General features: G+C 35.1%; 1 protein-coding gene across 1 annotated transcript; it reads right to left on the bottom strand.

Moving 5' to 3' along the window:
- Positions 1-677: 677 nt before the first annotated feature.
- Positions 678-21498, bottom strand: LOC116778420 (uncharacterized). Its single transcript, XM_032672421.2, has 14 exons — positions 21053-21498; positions 11271-11368; positions 9361-9528; positions 8803-8916; positions 7663-7816; positions 7258-7403; positions 6988-7081; positions 6811-6902; positions 6541-6714; positions 6207-6314; positions 5696-5848; positions 5392-5502; positions 4625-4723; positions 678-4458 (listed from the first exon to the last, which is right to left on the bottom strand). The coding sequence occupies exons 1-14, from the start codon at positions 21237-21239 to the stop codon at positions 1279-1281; spliced, it is 4878 nt and encodes a 1625-aa protein (XP_032528312.2). The 5' UTR covers positions 21240-21498; the 3' UTR covers positions 678-1278.
- Positions 21499-22264: the final 766 nt, after the last annotated feature.

Genomic DNA, 22264 nt, shown 5'->3' with positions numbered 1-22264 from the left:
AGTCCAAAAAACATTGGACTCAGAAATGTGGAAGAGTTTGTTTTGAACTTGGCCACAACATATTTAATGTGTGTGGCTAAAGATATTGCAACACTTATAGCTTAATAATAAAGCTAGTTGCCACCAAAGAATTTGCTACTTCTATTTCGGGATTGATCTCGAAAATTTAGATGAGATCTCTCTCAGGATATCAACAATCTGTAGCAAAATAAATAATCTTACATATTAATTACCTGCATTAAATCTGAAGGCTTTTTTGTTGTACAATTTATATTTAATTTAAAAAGAATTTTTAAGCAATAACTTAAATAGTTTTACTCTAACAAATATTTATTATATTGATACTATCGTATGTAGGAGAGAGCACGCGTGACTGAACACGCGGTGCTTATAGAGATAGTGGCATCTTAAAACTTTAATAACTCTATATCAGATGAAGACGCCTCTATATATTATTATACATAAGCTCCAGGTCTGTGTGTTATATATATAATGATAGTATATACAGTAGTTTTATCTTAAAGCAGTCTTACAAAACTCTATTAATATTAATTACTTTGAAAAAACTAATACCTTTTTATATAACGTATTTTTTAAATATTTAACCGCAGATTTTATAGCAAAATCGTATTCGTCGGATAAGATTTATGTGATTTCTTTTAAATAAAAATCGTTCAGTAAGTACATAATTTATTTTTTTCTATTAAATTAATCGTGTCATTACTGAGAATCCCTTCAACACTATACACGCGGCTACGTCAATCTGACATAGCTCACGGGAACGACTCCACAGAGCAAAGTTATGTGTAACACATTGGTCCAATGTATTAACTGACGGTAGTCGGACACTCCGACCCCATTATAGCCACAGTAGTCTGTAGATAGCGTTTAAAAACGGTTATAATCGCGAAGCTTTTCAGATAAAACGAATATTAAATTTGTTTATTATTATTATTATTTTTTCTTTAAATATATTTTTTTTCAAACTACCCAACAACAGCGATTTATTTCAAGAGTGGCGTTTTTTTTTTTTTTTTTTTAAAAAAACAACTTATGTACAATTCAACTTTACACATTAATAAGTTAACCGTCTGGCGTAATACTATCCGTTAAGCGTGTCGCATACGAAATTCGGTATATGTCGTATACGATTCGGGCTTCAGATGTCGCATGCGAATGTCGGGATTACAAATGTGTGTTATTGAAACACTTGTATGTCGCATGCGTTATTCAACTTCAATGTCGTATTCGATATCCAACCGTTCGACTTCTCCCATATTATCTATGGTGACGTTTCTCGTCATCGGCACACCTGCAGTCCTCGTTGATGGAGTCCAGCGACATGAGACTCTCTTGTGAGGTCCGGAGACAGGCTCGGCATCTCGAATCGTATGAGGTCCCGCTGTGTGAGTTCGCATCTTCGGACACGGACTCCAAAGACCTTAGACTCTCAACCGACGTCAGTTTATAGGAGCGTCTGAACTCGGCGATTTCCTCCTCGCTCATGTTCAACGCTAGCAGCGAGTCTTTCGCCATTTTCCCCAGCGAGGACACTTTTTTCTTCTTCTTGCTTAATATGGAATCCATCTTCGTCAAGGGACAAGGTTTGTTCAGGCTCTCCGGTAATGATTTAGGACTGGATCCGCTCCTAGATCTTAATTTCGTTCGTCTCTCTGGTATGTCTCTGGGAGTGGTGCTCTCGGGGACTTTGAACGCTATCGTCTTCATCTTAGGACTCTCTTTCTCTTCTAGATTCTGTCTCTTCGTCAAATCCTCCAGCGAGTTGGACTTCTTCATCTTCGCCCTCTCCGGTATAACTGGAGAGCTTTTTCGTCCCTTGATTTCAACAGTGAATATCTCCGGTATTTCTAGGGCCTCGTCTAACACCAACTCAGGTGATAGATCTAGCATCTCCTTTATCTCAGCATCCCTCAGTTCTTGAGCCAGAGATCCTTCCTGAGATCTATTCGCCAACACAGTTTCTGTATCCGCCTCGTAATCTTGGTTTTCATATATCAGATACGATAAGGCGTCCTTCCCTAGGTCGATATTCTCCAGGACCTTCTCAACCTTATCGGCTCCATCTTCTTTATCATCGATGTATGCCAGCTGGATGACGTCATCAGCTGATACGTCACAAGTTTCATCGATATTCGCTATCGGCGCCAAGTCACTTTGAGTCTTCTTCTCAGTCACTTTAGTATCACTTTTCTCCGTCAACGGATTCGTGACCTCCCATACTGTGTTGACGATTTGTTTATTTTTGGCCTGTCTCTCCGCTACTTCCATAGCCATGGCTTTCGTCGCTATACTGGACGTCAAAGTATTCTCCGGGCTTATATTTTCCTTGATGCCTTTGATCACCTTGCTGGGAAGCTTCTCGACCGTCTGTCCCACGTCAGGATTCGGCCTCTCCAATGAATTCTCCGAACCAGACGACTTCAATACAGAGGCGAAGGTTCGTTTAACATCAACTTTATCTTCAGATTTTAAGTTATCATCGTATACAAAATCGTTGGGCACAATGAGATCATCGCTCGGGTTGGCCGAGCACGAGTCGCTTACATCTAAACTTTGTACTAATTTATCGGTGGTTACGGTAACTTTCTCCGTATTAGGAAACTGAAATTCACTTAGAGTGTTATCAGTGTCCGTGGAAGGCGTTTTGCTGTCGAGTTTCTTTGAGAACGATTCGTCGACGAAGGACACCTGCACGCGCTCGGACAGCGTCGAGTCTGTTGCATCCGATATACTGTCATCGTCGTTCTTCTCGGCGACACTCCCCCAGGACCAGAACGAGCTGGTTAAAGACGAATCCTTCCTCGGGGGTGTCCCGGAGTTAGATTTTCTCTCATCGTCACTGCTACTCCTAGAGAACAGACTGCTCGGATGTTGGAAGAGGCTGAGCAATTTCTCCAGATTCCCCGGCAGCTTGTATTCCACTTTCTCATCAGCTTTGGGGAGATGGAAGCTTGCTGACGGTGCTACCCAGGATATCTTCCTCATCCGTTCTAAGCCCTTGGACTTCAGAGCCGGTACATCCAACAAGCTGGACGTTCGCTTCGGCGTCACGGTATCCTGCGAATCCTTCCTCATAGTCTCCTTCAAACTCGAACTGCAGTTCGTCAGCGTGCCTTCATTGGACGAACTGTCGTCTTTCATTTCGGATGGGTTTTGTAACGAATATTCTATCCCTGAATCCGCCGACGTCACCATTATCTTCTCTTTAGCGGATTCAACCGAACTGACGCTCGCCTCCAGGCTGGATAGCGATCCGTGGATCTTCTTAGCGAATATAATAGGCGAGACGCTCTCGTTGGAACTTATCGATACGTTAAGATTCACTGGTGTCACCTCACTGGTGGACTCGACGCTGTTGTCTTTGGACAAATGCTTGTCGATTATCAGCCTGGGTCTGTCCGTGTTCAGACTCTCCATCGAGCTGCCGGATATCTCCAGCGACGAGCTGCTATCACAGAAGGCACTCACAGGTCTCCGCATCAGCCTCGACACCTCCAGGTCCGGGCTGTCGAGGCTCGATTCACTCTTATTCTTCTTTAACACTACACTATCACGAGCAGGTACAACGGTTACGTTTAAATCTACAACATCTACACCTTTCCCATCATCCTCTATGGCTACTTTATCATCCTTATATATATTATTTACATTTTGGTCGCGATGTACTTTGGTTAGACTATTATCTGTTTCAATTGTCATATCTCTATCCGTCTCGCTCACACCTATACACCTCGCTACACCCGTCTCTATCCCGCCGCCAACCGTCTCACTATGAGACATTTGTTCGTTCCTATCACCGTTATAGGTATCACTATACACTAAATCTAAATTTTTAAAGTCCCCGCTATCACTAAACACGTCGTTGTCCGAGTCGTGTACACTATCGTCACTAACTTGGCGTTTGACACCGAAGTCACTTGTCACAAGCACATCACACACATCTAAATCCTTAGCCGCTTCACTCGACGGTTCTTCGTCCTCGTCTCTGACATCGTCAATAATTATCAAACTACCTTCTATATCTTTTACATCTTTATCTTTATCTTTTAATATAACATCTTTTATGCGGACCTCGTCGTAACTGAAGTCCGCTAGCATCTCAGTCTCTTTCTTATTCGTGGTTTCTTTATTATCTGTGTTAGTCTTTTTAAAGTCAACACTCTGTGTGTGTTCAATATTCGATCGTTCATTTGCTGCCTGCTTATCGATATGGCCAACCTTTGCGCCACTACCGTCGATGGTTGGGCCAACCTTTTTCAAAGGAGTTGGGCCAATCTTCTCGCTCCTGTCCGGTACCGGTGACGGTGTCGGAGACGGCGATGGTGATGGCGATGGCGTGGTCGGTGGTAACGTGGGATTGTAAGTACTGTCATAGTTCCTCGTAACTGAGAATCTCGAGACAGACTTCCTGGGCATCACTACTTGCGGTTCCACCACCTGTTCAAGACAAACATATAGTAAATATTTATATGTATATAAGTTAAAAGAGCGTATAACTTACATTATAATAAAAATCTATGTATTGGTCTAGATACAGATAAGAAAAAAACGACTGACATCAAGAGCGATACATTTCCGTAATATTTAAGTACACTCTACAAACCTGTACAACTTTAAACCTTGATGAAGTACATCTGGTGGGGGTCGTGGGGGTCGTGGGGGTTGAATCTGACATCTCCCGCTCGGGGGTCACTCGAGTCACCTGGAAGTGTTAAGAGATTCAGCCTAATGATATTATAAGATAATATTTTACATACATTTATTAATTAAATAAAAAGTAAAATTGAATTATTTCATATAATCACTGATAATATTCTTTAAATCTGCTTTTGTTTGACAACCATGCACATTTAGGTATTTGTATATGTATGTATATATATATATATATATATATATATATATAATAGAACATACAAAACTTACTAAACAAATTATATACTAAAACCTTCCTCGAGAATCACGCCATCGAGTGGTGATAGCTGTTTGATAATCGGTTCAGTAGTTTTTCCGTTTATCGCGAACACACAGACAGACAGACAGACGCGGTGAGGGACTTTGTTTTATGATATATATATATATATATATATATATATATATATATATACACATATATATATGCTAGTGTTCATCTGCAACTTCGTCCGTTCCTCCTATATTGTTTATGTAGAGAATTGGATAATGTATTTATAACAATATATATGTGAGCCAACAGTCAGCGCCATCTATCGCGTGTCGCATTACTTAACAATACAACTGTCATGAAGCGTTCTCAGGAACTACGCGGACTGAAGATACATTATATACTATGTGTCCAACTTCAGCGTATATAATATAATAAACTAAATAGTGTGTATGTACATATATACCAACCGAAAATCGTGATCCAGTAGGTGTTGGTACAGGGCTACCAGCCGGCGAGGGGGCCGGAGACGGCGCTGGGGAACGGAGGCGGACGCGACGATCATCATCAGCGGCAGGAGTCTGAGGGGGATAGAGATAGAGAGAGATAGAGATATGTCACGGCATGGAAGATATATGAACTATGTAATGGTAAAACGAATACACTATCAAACTGAGCGAAGCAAACGGACACACAAAACTATTTAATAAAATACATATGTAGAGAGTAAATTAGTCCAATAGGTCACCCCTATATGTATGTATGTATGTTTACCTTAATCATAGGGACTGTATGACAAGTGAGGCTGATCTTCCTCATTAACCTGTCGGGGGCCGCGGGTTCGTTCCCGCGACACACGACACGAATTTCGCGCAACAGTCGCGCGACTGTCGCAGCCTCCGTGCTCTGGACGCCCGTCTGTGACTCCTGGGAAATTCACCAAGGAACATTGTTAGCCAGCTACATATCATTTCATTTACATATATATATATATATATATATATATATATATACTCTACTGTACATATGTATGTCTCTGAACTACTAAGCGACTGGACCGATTTGATAGAATATTTTTATGCATTTGGTTTTTGGTCGACGCCTCAGATACTTTAGATTCACAAATCATCCCGGCAGATGGCGCTGCACGTATCTAGGTTATTTAAAATAAAAAGGCTGATATATAGCTTACTATATGTATTATTGAACTCTGAACGCAACTCTGGTGTTCACTCGGACGGAGTAATGGACAAAAACTAGTGTATATATATATATATAATCTCACCGCTGGATCATCCAGGTCTATCTGTGTGATGGAGGCGTGTTCTTTAACAGCTGCTAGTATCGCCTGTAGTCCTGGCACGCCCAGCTTGTTGTCCCGGAGATCCAACCTCTGGAATCATTATGCATCATGGTATGATTGTATTGATATCTTATCTTTATATAAGATTTTAATCAATTTAATAAAGCATAAGTGTTTTAGAACTCAAGAAAATCTGTGATAGACCAAATTATAGTCACTATATACATAAATGTTTACTATATAGGATGGAAGCCATTAGATGTCCTAATTTTTTTTATAACTGTCACATGTGTGGTTATGTTATACCAGCACTAACCTGTAGTCTCTCCCCCCCTCTTATAATATCAGCCAGTCCCCTGGCCGCGTCCGGTCCGAGCCTGGCGGCTTGTAGGCCCAGGGACACCAACCCTCGCCCCACTAGAGACCTCACGGCCTCCGAGCCCAGGGGGTTACGACCGACGTTCAAAACGCACAGGGACTTTGATGTGCGCTGAAACATAAATTTTTGTATGAAGATACATATACATATACATATATATGTGTGTGTGTGTGTGCGGTGGTGAAAATCATCCTACCCTCAACCTACCAGTACTTTAGCTAGATTCTGTGCGCAGTTCCTCGTTAGCTGGTTGTTCCATAGCACGAGAAACGCCAGACCGGTGGACTCGTAGCCGCAGGCTGAAATTATGCAAATATACATACATACATATAGTTGAACATACCAAAAAACCTTAGTCCTAGTAACGCAATACGTCACACGTACCGGAGTGCGGTGAGAGCGGGGACGCTACCGCGGACGGCGGCGAGTGCTCCGCTTGTTCGACAAGAGCTGACGAAATGTACTCCACGCCAGAGTCCTGAAGAAACACAGAGTAATGTACAACTACCCGCGATATTATTTTGAGTATTCGAACTCGGGTCTCGTTGGATTCGGGATCCCGGTAGCTTTTCTAACTCAACTATAGCGTCCTTAGTAGATGAGAAACCTATTGATCTGAGTGTTAGATATATTTCCGTTTTAGGTGTTTTTTACCTGTATCAAGTTATTAGACAGATCCAATAGTTGTAATCTCGTGTTGTATCTCAGCACTGATGCTATCTGCTGCGCGTCTGACGGCGTGAGTCTGTTGTCTCCCAGCCGCAGCTCGCGGATCGATGTGTTCGTCTTCAACGCTATAACTGCGGAATTGAATTCAAACAAAAATATAATATTAGTTTGCTTTCATTGTTTTTCATTTTAACCTACATTTCGGTAAATCTCAAATTAGTCTGATTTTGGACGACAGTGTCTGTCAGTTGGTCTTATTTTTTTGGTCTGAACGCAAAAACTCACTTACGTCACAAAGATCGTTTGGGGAATATTTTAAATAATCTAAATATTATTTTATGGTTAATTCATTTAACGGGTTCATCGACCTTGAATCAACCGCTAACTCACCGAGGCATAGCAGCGGTTCCCCGGCTAGCGCTGCCTGTTGTAAGCAGAGCACCCTCAACCTACACGAGGCGGGGCGGAGCGCCCTCTCTAGGACTGGCGCGTGTGACGACTCTAACGGACTGTCGCACACCTCCAACTCTGTCAGCTCTACACTCTGGAATAACGGAGAGATCGGTCTTGCCAAATGAGTAAAACTAATATTTTCGTATTAGTAGCTTTACAAGTTACAAAGTAACCGACACGTCCGGTGTGTAGTTTCGAAATAATAAAAAACGCGTAGTAAATACGAAAATATAATATTAGTTCTATTTAAATGAATACTCGCGAAAGGCTTAGATAGTTGGATTACAACGCATACGGTTCCGTACTATGGAACGACCAAAAAAGTTGTTATTGAGTTACAGTACCCTAAATGTTTATTTTATTATTTTTAACATTTTTTTTATTTGTTATAGAAGCAAGAAAAGTTCATAAACTAAGACAATCTTAACTGTCTATCACAGTTCATGATATACAGTCTTATACGGAACCCCAAAGAGAGTTGGTGTATCTTTTACCAATCTTTTTCGTACTAGTTCGTAATTAAGTAGAAATGCAACAAATAATTTACTAATCAACGAAGGTCCTCACAATGTCAGATTTTTTAAAATAGTTAATATCCGTATCCGCGGTCGACTAGTTTTTCGGAGTTAGACCTTATTCCTAACGCAATATCGTCTGTAATGGCTCCAAAAACTGTAGGTTCTAAAGTCCTAGAATTATTATTAGAGACCTCCTACCTGATTAATTCTAACCCCGTTTAAGCCTCTCACCATAACTGGTATATTTTTTGGCAAGGTCACCACAAAGCCTATTTACCGAAATTGAGATGCACAAATTGCTGGCAAACCTTCTCACAGATGAGATACAATATCTAATCTCTAATTCTAAAAACACGGACTATACCAAGGCCCAAGAGAAGTTAGTATTTAACATTAAATCTTAACGGAATAAAATTACCTCTAATTAAATCAATTACAAAATAATCGAGAAATTAATCCACTACAAAAAAAAAAACGTCATAGTTGATGGGCTATTTGGAACTTGTCCCTGGGCTATACTTTCGCTGGCGACCTTTAAATGACCTTGGAACAGACATACCTTCTTGATCATCCTGGAAGCAGCCTGCCATCCCCGGATGCCGAACCTCTGGGGACCCATCAGACATATCGCCGATGTGCTCTCATAGAATTCTATCATGTCAAATAACGCCTCCTAGAAGAATGGTTAGAGAGGAATTGAACCGATTCTTCTTCTTGTTTTGAGGATTCAGATATAATGAGGAAGCGTTCAGATAAATATAAAGATGACAAATAGTTTTCTGTGGCCACAGAAAAGTAATTGCCGTACAGCGATATATATTTTATTCTTTATATAATCTGTTAACTGTGTGTTATAAAAAAAAATTAGATCAGAGCACCAATTTCAATAATAGGGCCGGAAAACGGAACTCGTGTCCAAAAAAACACAGTTCGCAGACTAAATGCTGAGTACGATTCACTCAACTTGCACCTAGAGATTTTTTTTTTCTAACGAAGCGAAAAAAAAAATGCGAAAGTGAAGAAAAAATAACTTACTTAGCGAGATCATATAATAGTAATTTTTTCTGTCGGTACTAATCGATATCGTAGAATTACTTTTTTGTCTGTCGGTACTCACCGCTCCCTCATCGTCTATATCGGCGTGGTCCAACTCGAGTCGTCTGAACTGCACCTTCCTCATGAGGGCTTCCAGAGCGTCTATGGGACGAGGTCCGAGAAGCGAACATTGGGAGAGGGTCAGGCGAGCTGATCTGACACCACCACCTATGGTATTGTCTGGTAGTTCCTGGTAAGAGAAGCTTGAGGTTATGTAAGCAGAAGAATATGTAGTTTTATAGGAACAAGTATTATTACGATAACTAGGACAATGTGAAAGTATGTGAACGTAGGGATGTTTGTTGCTCTCCGATATACAATATATTGAATTGATTTTGATGAAAATTTTGATTATTATCGTTTGGAAATATTATCATTATAACATTTAGGTTATCTGTGTATATATAATTCCGTGTTCTTCCGTAAGGGGCCATCCATAAAGTACGTCACACGTTGACGTGGAGGGAGGGTATAACCAAGTGTGACATCGTGTGACAAGGGACATGGGGATTGTATAGTTTTATGACGTCACATGATAAAATTTAAAATACAATAACGCAGAAATTGGATGTGAATTGAAAATTTAAAAAAATTACGTACTTGATGTAAATTTGACGTCAAGTCGGGGGGGGGGAGGGATTAAAATGGGACATCCTGTGATAATGACGGGGAGAGGGGGTTCAAAAGTCCTAAAATTCGCGTGACGTACTTTATGGAGGGCCCCTAAGGAACACGTCATCAGAGTTGTATTTTGTATGACCTCAAGTATCACGTATCACAGTTTTTAAGGTAAACCGCGGGCGTAGACTAGTTTGACATAATTTAATTTTTGCTTTCGTAATATCATATCCACTCTCAAAACGGCCACAGGTTCGATTCCCGACTGGATACATGTTTATCATAATCCGTATGCATTACATCACAATCTTATCACAGCAAGTAAGCCTGCTTAGTCTTGGAAGCTTTCCAAGTACGTTACCACAAAAAAAAATTAAAAAACATACCTCCTTATTCGAAGTAGGTTTATCTGAGACCATTTACGAAGTAGGATAATGATTATATTTACTAAATAATGACAATCTAGTTATATTATATTGTGATAAAGAACGGCTAGGAGCTAGGGATGCTGGTTCGTACAAGATCAGCTAAGATACAGGCACGCACGCATGCACGCAAAAATTTCTCTTATAAAAAACTTTATTCATTATCATTCATACAAACAAAAAAAACGCATATATTAATAAATATATTTTATATATTTTAAGTCTAAAAACAAATCCGCTTTATATAGAATTTTGTATATAACTACATAGATATAATATAATTATTACGTATCCACATATGTACAGCCGTTCGGGCGTGTAGTGAACGGGGTACCCTCACGGGCTTCACATTGTTAACAAATCATCAGAACCACCCAAAATATATACACGGGGGAATAGAGAAAAGTTGTTTTTTATCTTATGTGAAGACACGGTTTTTTAATACAGGCACTATATACTTAGAACGGTGATGTGGTCGATCACGTTGTAACAATAAAATTATTATTAAAAAATACATATTTTCTATTATCTAGATTAACATCATGCAGTACATGCCCTTTTGAGCAACCGTTGATTAATTTAAATTATTGCTTTTTTTGTTTATGTTAAAAACTACCAACAAATTTTTTGTACTTTACATTATAAACTATCCATGGAATTATATCTATGACAGATTATAATTAATTATAATACAGAAACGTTGTAATTTTGTTATGGCAACATTTAATAACTATGAATACCGTCTTCAGACATTTTGTAAGACATTGCTGGACGTAAAGATGAACATTGAAAAACAATGTTATCGCGCTGTTTAAATAGCTGTCAGGAAATATTGTATATATATCTTTATACAGAAGAATCTTTTATACTATATTATATATATCCTCACCCTTATCTGCTGCAGGACAGAATCTATGGGTGGTGTTCTGTGTTTTCTGCATGACTCCAAATATTCTGCTGCTAGTTGTGACCGTGTAGTCGTGGGTACTGGGAACAGATAAACAGACATACATGTAGATTACAATATAAGAGTATAGAATATACGGCTTCGATAACCTTTGAATATAATATTATTGTATTAATGTATCTTATTCTTAATAGTGAGTGATTTACATAAGAAAGTGGTAACAAACGAATCAAAACACGTATGTAATAAATAAACATATATATATATATATATATATATATCAATATATATATATTCATAGCAAACAGTAATCTTTTCTATACTTTCGAAGAGTATCCAAGTATTGAAATTTAATTAAAAGAAAGCACCCTTACTATAAGTCGCCATCACACACCTGAGGACGGACAGTTTCAACGTGTTACATATTTGTACGATCAACAATTTCAACAGTGAAGACAATGACATAACTTATAGTAAGGAAATTTGTCAAAGTTGTGAAAGGAAAAGAAAAAAAGATTTAATAAAAAAAAAATTGCAAAAAACACAAACATACATACAGAAATAAAATTGTTTGTGTATATTTATATATAATTGCCCTATAATCCCACTGCTTCCTAATATTATAAGTGGAAATTTTGTGATGGTATTGTGATAGATGTATGTCTGTCACTGTTACACGCAAAAAGTACTGAACACGTTTTGATAAAACTAACTAGTTATGTGGCTTATTGATCAGGATAACAAATAAAACAACGCATCCCTTGATGACGTGTACTTCCCGAGGGATCACGTCGTTACAATTGTTCCGTGTGTGAAGTAACCTGACTCAGACGATAGATGGCGCCGACTGTTGGTTCACACATATATCATATTGAAAAACATTATATGTATATTCCTCTCTAAACAAAGTTCCTAAGTCCGCGAGAATCAAGTTGAGGGCAAATTCCAATAATAATCATTTTTGCATATAATGATTAATACATAGTTAATATATGTCATACAATCCTTTTCCAGGACAAAGTGCACGAAATAGATTCGAAGCGGTCAATATAAATATTGAATTTTCTGTTGATATGCGCACTGAACTATCGTGTCCTGACTGGAGAAGATAAAATAATCGTTATATATATATTTTAAAATTAAAATTAAGTATCAGGAAGTTGACGGACAACCTGTCATATGTCAGAATTAAAAATGACATCTGGAATATAAGAAAAAATATTTACACACATCAGTTATCTGTTTGACGTGAGACTTAATTTTGGCAAACACGTTACGTCACTGTTACCTCTGAAGCATTACATCTAGAGTTCCCTTACTACAAGTCCTCACTGTCGAACCAAATACGATGCGTTTCTAGATATATAACAAACAGGCATTAGTAACGTAGTTTTGATTTTTGACTATCCAAACCTGTAGTATGGACGCTGAATAATAATATAATGTAGATTTAACAAAATTCTTTAACAAAAAAACAAGGAAACTTCAAGAAATCAAATGACACCATGAAATTTTTGTATTCGAACAAAGTCACAAACGAAAACTAGTTTGCAATGAACACAATCGATTAATTATCACATAAATAATTTGTTATAATAAAAATTTCATGACAGCAGTGATTTTTCTTTAAATCGAATCAAAACCATCAAAGAAAGAATTTTTACTAGAGACATTTTTTTTTATTTGAGGTGGGATTATCCATGAGATAGGCAGATTATAGTATTTCAACAAAAACGCTTCTAGCACGTTAATTATAGTAAAATGCATATACTCACAAAGATTGAGACATATAACGATAAATATCCGAGCATTTTTATGTACTAGTTTTTGAATAGAATAGAAGAAACAAAGGGATAGACATACATACAGAATGAAAGTTAGTATGGCGAGTTCCCTTTAAGTAATTAACAATGACCTTGACAAACAGCTCATTAAAAACTAATAAAACACTTGATTTTGGTATGAACGGCATGTAAACACAGTTTTACTTAACATATGTTCTCTGGTGGATTATATAAGACTCGGGCTACATGAAGCCAGTGACATACGACATATATATTAAAAATATTTACGTTGTAAATTTTTTTACTACATTTCGTCGCGAGTTTTGCTCTTTTATATCCCGTACTCATAGCCTGCTTACTCATAACTTATCAACTAAATTCAGTAGTTTTAGAGTAACTTCAGAACAAACACTATCACACGTAAACCAACTCTTTTATAACACGTTGAAGACAAAGTCACAGTACAAAAATAACGTAAAATAGAATTCAATTTCAATTATATTACATTATATCATTATTCAAATTTAATGTTTCCACAGTGCGTCATGTAGCCCCAGTCTTATCTGACAATTGGCGACCTTGACGTTGAACTTCAACCCGAGGGGTGCGTTTATTGTGCATGCGTTTTTGTTCGTTCTAGGTAAATATTCATTGACAATCATTAGTACTTATGTCGTGAAAACTATTTACAAACAATCTATCACGTAATGAGATCTAAGACTTTCGCGAGTTTTATTCATTTAAATGGAACTAATATTTTTCATATACACTACGCGTGTGTTATTTCGACGAGATGTCTCGTCTGTTCGATCACGGCTGCTGAAATGTAACCGAAACGTCGGGAGTGTGTAGCTATAACCAAAAATAAAGCACGCGTAGTATATCCGAAAAATATTAGTTACATTTAAACAATCTATCACAGCCAACGTATGTGCTGAGTATCCTTAAGGTGGAATTTGTTTGGCGAAATTAATTGATCGTTAGTAAAATATCTATTGATTAAATGTTTGTCCCACGTTTTGGGTACAATATATTTTACCATTATGGACGGACAAAAACGTTCACCTCCATATATATATATATATATATATATATATATATATATATATATTAAAAAGATATACCGTCTATTTAAAAAACTCTTTGTGATGTAAGATTTGTTGAAAGGACAATTTTAAAATATGTCCAACAATAACGTTAGTGGATGACTGCCAAAGAATTCATTAAAAAATGCCAAAAAGAATTCATTAAAGGTCATTGACATCACGTTATCTCACATTATATTTGAGACCGCTAACATTTAGCATGTGTCTTTTCAAATGTGCTCAAACAGTTCATAGCTGTACTGCTTTTAGTTCAAAAACATCTCATAAATTTCGTCAGCGTAAGCTTCGATATTAAAATCAGATAGTAACATATAATATCCGTATGACAATTCATATATATATGTGTGTGTGTGTGTCTGTGGAAACACACATTTAATTCGAACCAAAACTTTTAAACTCCCGAAAGCACCGGAAGTGACGTTAAAGCTATGACATTTGCTTTATTAATTTTTGCGCGGGAAAGTATTTGTCGACGCGACTTGAGAGTGTCTTTGTAGATTTAACTTGTTCCGGTTTAAGATAACAATCAGTTAACTCTTTAAGACGGGTTAGTTCCTGTCAAGGTTTGATTTGTTATTTAAAAGTAATATGTTTATAAGACAACTATATATATTTATTTATTTGTTCATGACTTATGTGTTAGTAAATTTTATGTGTAAATTTTATTTTATGTATGTGTGGGTGCTCGCATTTGTGTGTGTAACAATTACTAAATAAAAATACTTATGTTTCTGTGTTAGTTATAACGCTGTGATTAAGTTCTTGCGAGCTCTTTAAGCACCACTTTAACATTATCAGACTTCAAAAATGATTAATACACTAGCGGTTACACGCGACTTTGTTCGTGTATATTATATTAATACTATCGTATGTACGAGAGAGCACGCGTGACTGAACACGCGGTGCTTATAGTGATAGTGGCATCTTAAAACTTTAATAACTCTATATCAGATGAAGACGTCTCTATATATTATTATACATAAGGTCCAGGTCACTGTGTTATATATATTTTTTAATTCTATTCATCACTTTATTATACAGATACAAATTGTATAATAACTTTAACTTCAATAGTATCATCTTATTTGGTTGAAATACTTCTTATATATACCTCTCCCGACCGATTTTGAGCTATGAATAGGGTAAGACGATTTTATTTTATATATATATATCTTCATTTCACATATATATCTCAGCTAACGTTCAGGAAAGCGTAGAAAATAGCATTTATGACTGCAAATAATATAGAATACTACTATAAAATAATACGCAGTACTAATAAATAATAATTAATGTACCGCACGTATGCATGTATGTATATATATATATATATATATATGTATATATATATATATATGTATATAAATCGACTTAATATAGTAATCAACAATAAAAAAACAGCGTAAAAAATCGATACACTAATTAAAATACAGCATAAACTCGCCTACACACATACATACATACATACAGAGTCCGAAAAGATTTACATGAATATAATAAAAAGGCCGTTGAACTTTTGTTTCGGGTGTATTTCAAACAATGTTTGATTAGTAATACGCCGACGTACCGCTCGGGGACCTTGACCCTAATGATTTTGAATTGAAACAAAAATTACAACACGACATAGTTAGGTATGTATATAAAAATTAATTGTTCCCGCGACTATGTCCGCGTTATAACAATCAGACGAGTAATGAGAATTAAGACAAGCGCGTGGGTTCTTTGAAATGAGACTAATATTTTTCGGATTATATACTACGCGTATTTTATTATTTTTTAAATACTACTAATACTATCCAAGTTTCCGTTGCTCTGCAGCGACTAAAAAAATACGCGTAGTGTATAATACGAAAAAATATTAGTTTCATTTAAACTAACTTAATGTCAAATCTAAACGCAACTTAAATCATTACATGAGCTGTCTGGGAGTGAAAGTTTATTTAAAAGCGGTCCAGCCGTTTCAGAGTTTAGCTGGATAGATTAGAGTACTGTCCCACTGCGTGTGTGTTGATCTACAATGCAGTAACTCATAAATTTTTTTGTTGTTCAAATCATTAAAAATCAAATAAATAACTCGGCCAAAAACACTCGCAGACAGTATGGCTACTATAAAACGAGGCACGCGGATTGTATAAGATATCAAATATTGGAGACGGCACTCGCCAATGTTGGATCCAAAATTTGGTCTGACTACCGAAATAATAGTGAAAATATTAATGAATGTGACATTTATATTGTTTATTAAATTTTACTTTATAATTTATTTTTTTTCATATATTTAGACATTCTTAATATTAAGATCCTACTCTTAAGTCCAGGCTCATTCAAATATGTACCTGGTCTGCCATCTTGGACGCTCCAACATTTTGGATCTATGACGTCACACAGCTAAGAATGTGTAATGTATGCAACATTTCATCCCAAACAGTCGAATTTAAGTCGAAAAAATTATAAATATCTTATATAAAACGCTTGCGAAATGTGAAATATTCACATACAAGATTCGAACACCCGGCCCACGTCAATTTAATGTAGCTTTTCGTCACCTTTTCCGTTTGAGCCATCGTGTCCTAACTAAAATTGGCCGTGTAGGATACATCTGTTTCATTAACCGTAACATTTATATGCAAAAGATTGAATCGTAAAATAAATATATAGTATCAACGTAGGTTCAGACTTCAGAGTGAGAAACGTGAAACGCTGAGTATGTCGTGTGAATTAACTATAGTAAGTTAAAGCTATTAAATTATAACTATCTAATTTATTTTTATACAAACGTTTCTATATCCGATTTTCTCATGTATATTATTGGTAATGGGATTAGTATTTCTCAACGTTTATGTATTCACCAATATTATACATATATACCATATTTTAACTTGTTGAAAATTATCTTTAAGTGTTTAATTAAAATTGTCCGGTATACTTACTCTAAGTTTGCAGATTACTACCTACGATACGTTTCTCGTCTTGGACTCGATGAACTACGTTGATATGAAAAGATTTATGAAAGAAAAAATGATGGCGCGTCGTATGCAGTGATAACGCAAACCTTTACCACATTGCAAACATTCACCAACGCAACTGTCGGCCTGTTTTGGCAAACCTATCGTTTGTTACCTGTTTAACTGATGCCCGTGTGTTTGGAAAGAATGACCTTCGTGATTCACGTGACAATGAAACGTAGTTATAAAGCGGGAGTCGCAACACCCCTGAGGTGCTCTGAACACTTCCGAGGTGTCCTGGACTCGGTCCAAATCGCTTACATATTTTAGTAACACTCCTACTATGAATATTATCAACAAACGTTACAATAATCACTGGAGGTATATTTGGTGCGCGTTAGGGATGTCTATTTTTAACCGACCTCAAAAAGGGAGGGAAACAGTTCGATTGTATTTTTCTTGAAAAGAACTCATGATTGTATCCGTGAGGCATTATTGAAATCAGTCCAGGTTTAAATTTAATTGATGAACGCAAAAAATATATATATATTTTTTTTTTGTATATGATAGAAAAAATGAAATATCTATTTTATCGAAACAAAGTCCTCATTTTAAACTCCAGACACCAAACATTTATCACAGTTTGAACTTAATGTCCGTTCGTGGCATCGTAGCTCTGAAACGGATCGCCCGATTTCGATGCGGTTCGTTTCACTGGAAACTCAGTTTCATTGAAGTGATTTTTAGGTAAGTTTGGTTAATATTAAAAAAAAAACCGTTTTTGCAAAATTATGTAAACCATTTTAGGCGTATGATTACTCGTTTAACCAACGTTTCCCGGATAACTTATATAAATTAGTAACTAGCATCACTTCTCTGTATATACGAAATAACAGATCACATGAATGCCTTGGTAATGAGATATTTTCTCACATCAATTCAATTTTTTCTCTCGGACCTTTCATATAAAATACGTAATTCAATCAAAACCTGCATAGCCATTATGATGTTACATGCTTTTCTCTATGCTCCATTAGATCAAAGTTTTTTTCATATAAAAATGTCTTAGACATACATATATGTAACTCATTATGCTGTAAATAAACGACGTAAATTATTTTTTTAACATCTACAAAGAAAATGGCTTCCATATATGTGTGTGTGTGCGTGTGTGTGTGTAACATTCTGTACTTTTTTTAAACTATTTACAATTTGTAACTTAAAAAAATATGTATATCCTATTAATATTAAAAACGAGCGAGCTTGTTTCGATGTATCGTTATAGGTTGCCCTTCAACGAAAAACTACTCACTAAATTGATTTTGATGAAACTCACCACCAATGTAGATTAAACATCAGAATAAGATGCTACAATTAATCCCGAAATATCTCGTTTATTCAGGAACAAGCCATAACATTTGTATTTCGCATGAAGTCGTGTGACAAAGACTAGAAATGTCGCTGACAGTCACTATACATACATATATACTCACATACATACATATATATACATATATATGTATATATATATAATAGTTTAAGGCCTTAGTTTTGTCCACGTACATTTAAGAATATTATCACTAAATGAGATAATTAAAATCATTTAAAATTCTTCTCTAAATCATCTTAATTTTCTTCAAAAATAACATTTATACTATATTTATAGTACTCATTTAAAAAAAAAAAAAATACAATTCAATGTATTTTTGAACATATATGACTATACTTGCGTAATTATTTCGGCTTTAGGAACAAAAAAAAAGTAACAAAAAATTTGTATGTGTGTCCGTTTGTTACTGTGTCACACTAAAACTAGTGCAAACTTTGTATACAACATGATTCATGTTTAGTCATAGCTCTAAAACTAAATATAGCATAGTCCTCATAACGAGAAAACCTTAGACTCAAAGGTAACCTATTGCATTCATGACATAAAATGGCTTAAAATTTTTAATAGGTACAATTATAAAATCTAATTATAAATATAATTATATGAAAAACTATATATACATATATATATATATGTATCATTGTTAGTAGTACTATTAACCGAGTCTTACTCTATCCAATATGATGACTACAAAAGTCCCATCAAAATCGGACAATCCCTAACACAGCGTACTATGAAAGAGCAATTATAAGACAACGTTAAAACAATATATTTTTAATCCTTTCATATAAATCATCAGACATTTTAAGAACTACCTCTGACTATTCCGGTTTGGGTCCTGGTTATGGTGGAGTTGATACAAGCAATTAGTTATATATATATAAATATATGTTATACAAAGACATAAGTATTGCAAAACTTTGGGCATGAGACAAGATGTATATATAAACTCAACAGGATGTTTCAACCAAAGTTACATCAAAATCGATACAGACATTTAAATAATACATTTAGTTTAGTAACAATCTATAGATGTAATATTCCTATACATTTATTTTACAACTAAAATTATCTGTTGGCAGCTTGGATTATTGAGAATGAATCATAGAAGTTGAACACAAGACATATATTAAAAAAAAAATGTAAAGATCAATAGACGAGAGGAAATTAACAGATGATGTGAGTAATTTTACACGATGATGTCATAGTAAGGGTTTTTTTATATACAAATTATATCTCATAGCTATCTAGCTATGGAATAGTTATTTTTTAATAATATATATATACATATTATATATACATATATATATTAATTTTTTTCTTTATGACACGGGGCCAAATGAGCAGACGGCCTACCCGATGGACGTAATACCATCACCCACGGACATTAGAAGTTATTTTGCGGGTGCATAACCACCCTTATCTGGGGAAAAGGAGAGGAAAACGTGGGAAAAGGGAAAAGGAGTATATAGGAACTGTTACGAAATAATCATTCCGTGCACAAGAAAAACTATGTAACTACCAAATCTTGTTATAATTTCTTTTTGCATATGTTTAAAATGAACTGAACGTTTAGAAGTTAATAGTGAATTTTTTCTTTTAAACCACATCTCAGTCAATATACCTACAGTCGTGTGAAGTTGACCTGACATACATATGATAAATATATTGTTGTTTCGTTTTTTTTTATTTTGGATATATATAATATTACTATGTGTACATTACTATATGTTACTTTAACAACAATCAAGAACTTTATTGACGGGATGGAAGCAAAAAAATTACTGTACAAAAAATTTTATGTATATATATATATATAATATGTATGTATGTATGTGTATATAACATTTGTTATGTGTTAATTATGGAAAATTTGAATGAATGCCAGTGTCCAGTAGACTGATAGGTACCGACACCCACAAACCTAATTTGTCACACCAATTACATTACTTCATTATATTAATTTATGTATATCTTGGCTATGATCTATTTAAATATATAATGCTATATGTTTATAGAGTTATATAGAATTTATTTATTTATAAAATATGTAGGTAGGTATGAATTATTAAATTATTATGGTTAGATAATGTGAAATTATGAGTTCTTTAAGCTAATTTCAGTATTGCAATGAAGATATTCAGTAGAATTTCATATGTTAGCTATTATTTGAAAATTATATATATATTATATATCTATTATAATGTTACTGAAATGTATATGTAAATTATCTTTATATGTTATTACTGTATTGTTGTTGAAACATAAAAATTTATTCAGTCAGATTGTTTGCATATATTTGCATATTTTAATATTTAAATGATTATTTATTGTTAGGTACACATCAGCTGTTGTTTATAACGTAGCAAAATGAAACAAATTTTTTTTTGTTGTATGTTATTTTCGATAGCTATTTAAGAATCTTATAAGAATTCTCTAAAAAACAAATCGACTAATCAAACAATGCATTCGTGGTTAGTGTTCAGTGCAAGGGGAACATAATAAACAGAGAACTTTTATGTGGTGATAGGATACTCACTGTCTTGCCAGGGATTGGAAGGTTCAAAATATTTTGTCACCAATTGATGTTCCTCAGGAAAACAGACTTTTCTCTGTTTGTATTCCTTTTTCTTAAAAACATCGTCGCTCTGTACACTAGCTGTGTCAGCTGCGGCAGAACTTTTGTCAGTCACGCCCGAGCATGTAACTCTATCATTAGTAGACATATCTATCACAAGGCCTAGAAACACATAGCACTTTTGAACACATTAGAAAAGGACTCACATCACACAAAAATAACACAATTTTTAACACAAAACACGCGACTATAACGCACTAGCGATGCCTTTAACACGATATTTCGATGATGATTACAGACATTTTGAGTACTTTAATACGTATAAACGGTATTTCTTATGATTTTCTATGTTCGATTCGATTCAAAACATTTTACACCTTTCATACACCATTTACCGCCATATTGGATTGAAAAAGACAAAAGGAAAGTTTCTGATTTGAGGCGCTAGGGAGCGCTGTTTAATTATGGGTTACCATAACAATTAAAATTGTTTATTATTATTTATAAAAAAAAAATTATGTCAAATTTTTATATTCAAATGTTTCATTAAAAAAATTGTTTTTCACTTGAATAAAGTTAAAACAAATTAGGTTAGATTATATCAAATTTAGCTATTGCATACAAGATGGCAGATACTTATGCAGGCAATCCATTAAGTTCGATAGATAGGTGGCACTTTTCTCAATCGATAACAATAATTAAAAAAAGTTAAGGTATCTCCAACTTAAAAAAAAGTCTAATAAGATTTAATTCTCTTTGGTATTAATCGATAAAATAATTGGATAATTTTTATTATAATATTGTTTTTTCGAATTTTAATTTAGGATTGCCCTCAGTCTGAAAACTATGTACCGCAGTCATAGTTTATTTCTTTCCCAAATATTGATCAAAATTCTTTGAATTATTGAATAAAGTTAGTTTTTAATAGGATTTGTTTAACTCTAATAATAAACAAAGAGGTTATTAACCAAAGATCTAAGACTTTCGCGAGTTTTATTCATTTAAATGAAAGTAATATTTTTCGGGTATACTACGCGTGCTTTAGTTTTGTAAAAAACTACATACTCCCGACGTTTCGGTTACTTTTCAGCAACAGATCTGCCCGTGAAAACGGTATTATATCCGAAAAATATTAGTTTCGTTTAAATTTTTAATATTAAACCTTAAAATGAT

Source organism: Danaus plexippus, chromosome 31, assembly GCF_018135715.1.
Source record: "Danaus plexippus chromosome 31, MEX_DaPlex, whole genome shotgun sequence".
Classification (NCBI taxonomy): Eukaryota; Metazoa; Arthropoda; class Insecta; order Lepidoptera; family Nymphalidae; genus Danaus; species Danaus plexippus.
The sequence above is the reverse complement of the archived record's forward strand: the minus strand, read 5'-3'. Positions and strand labels throughout refer to the sequence as shown.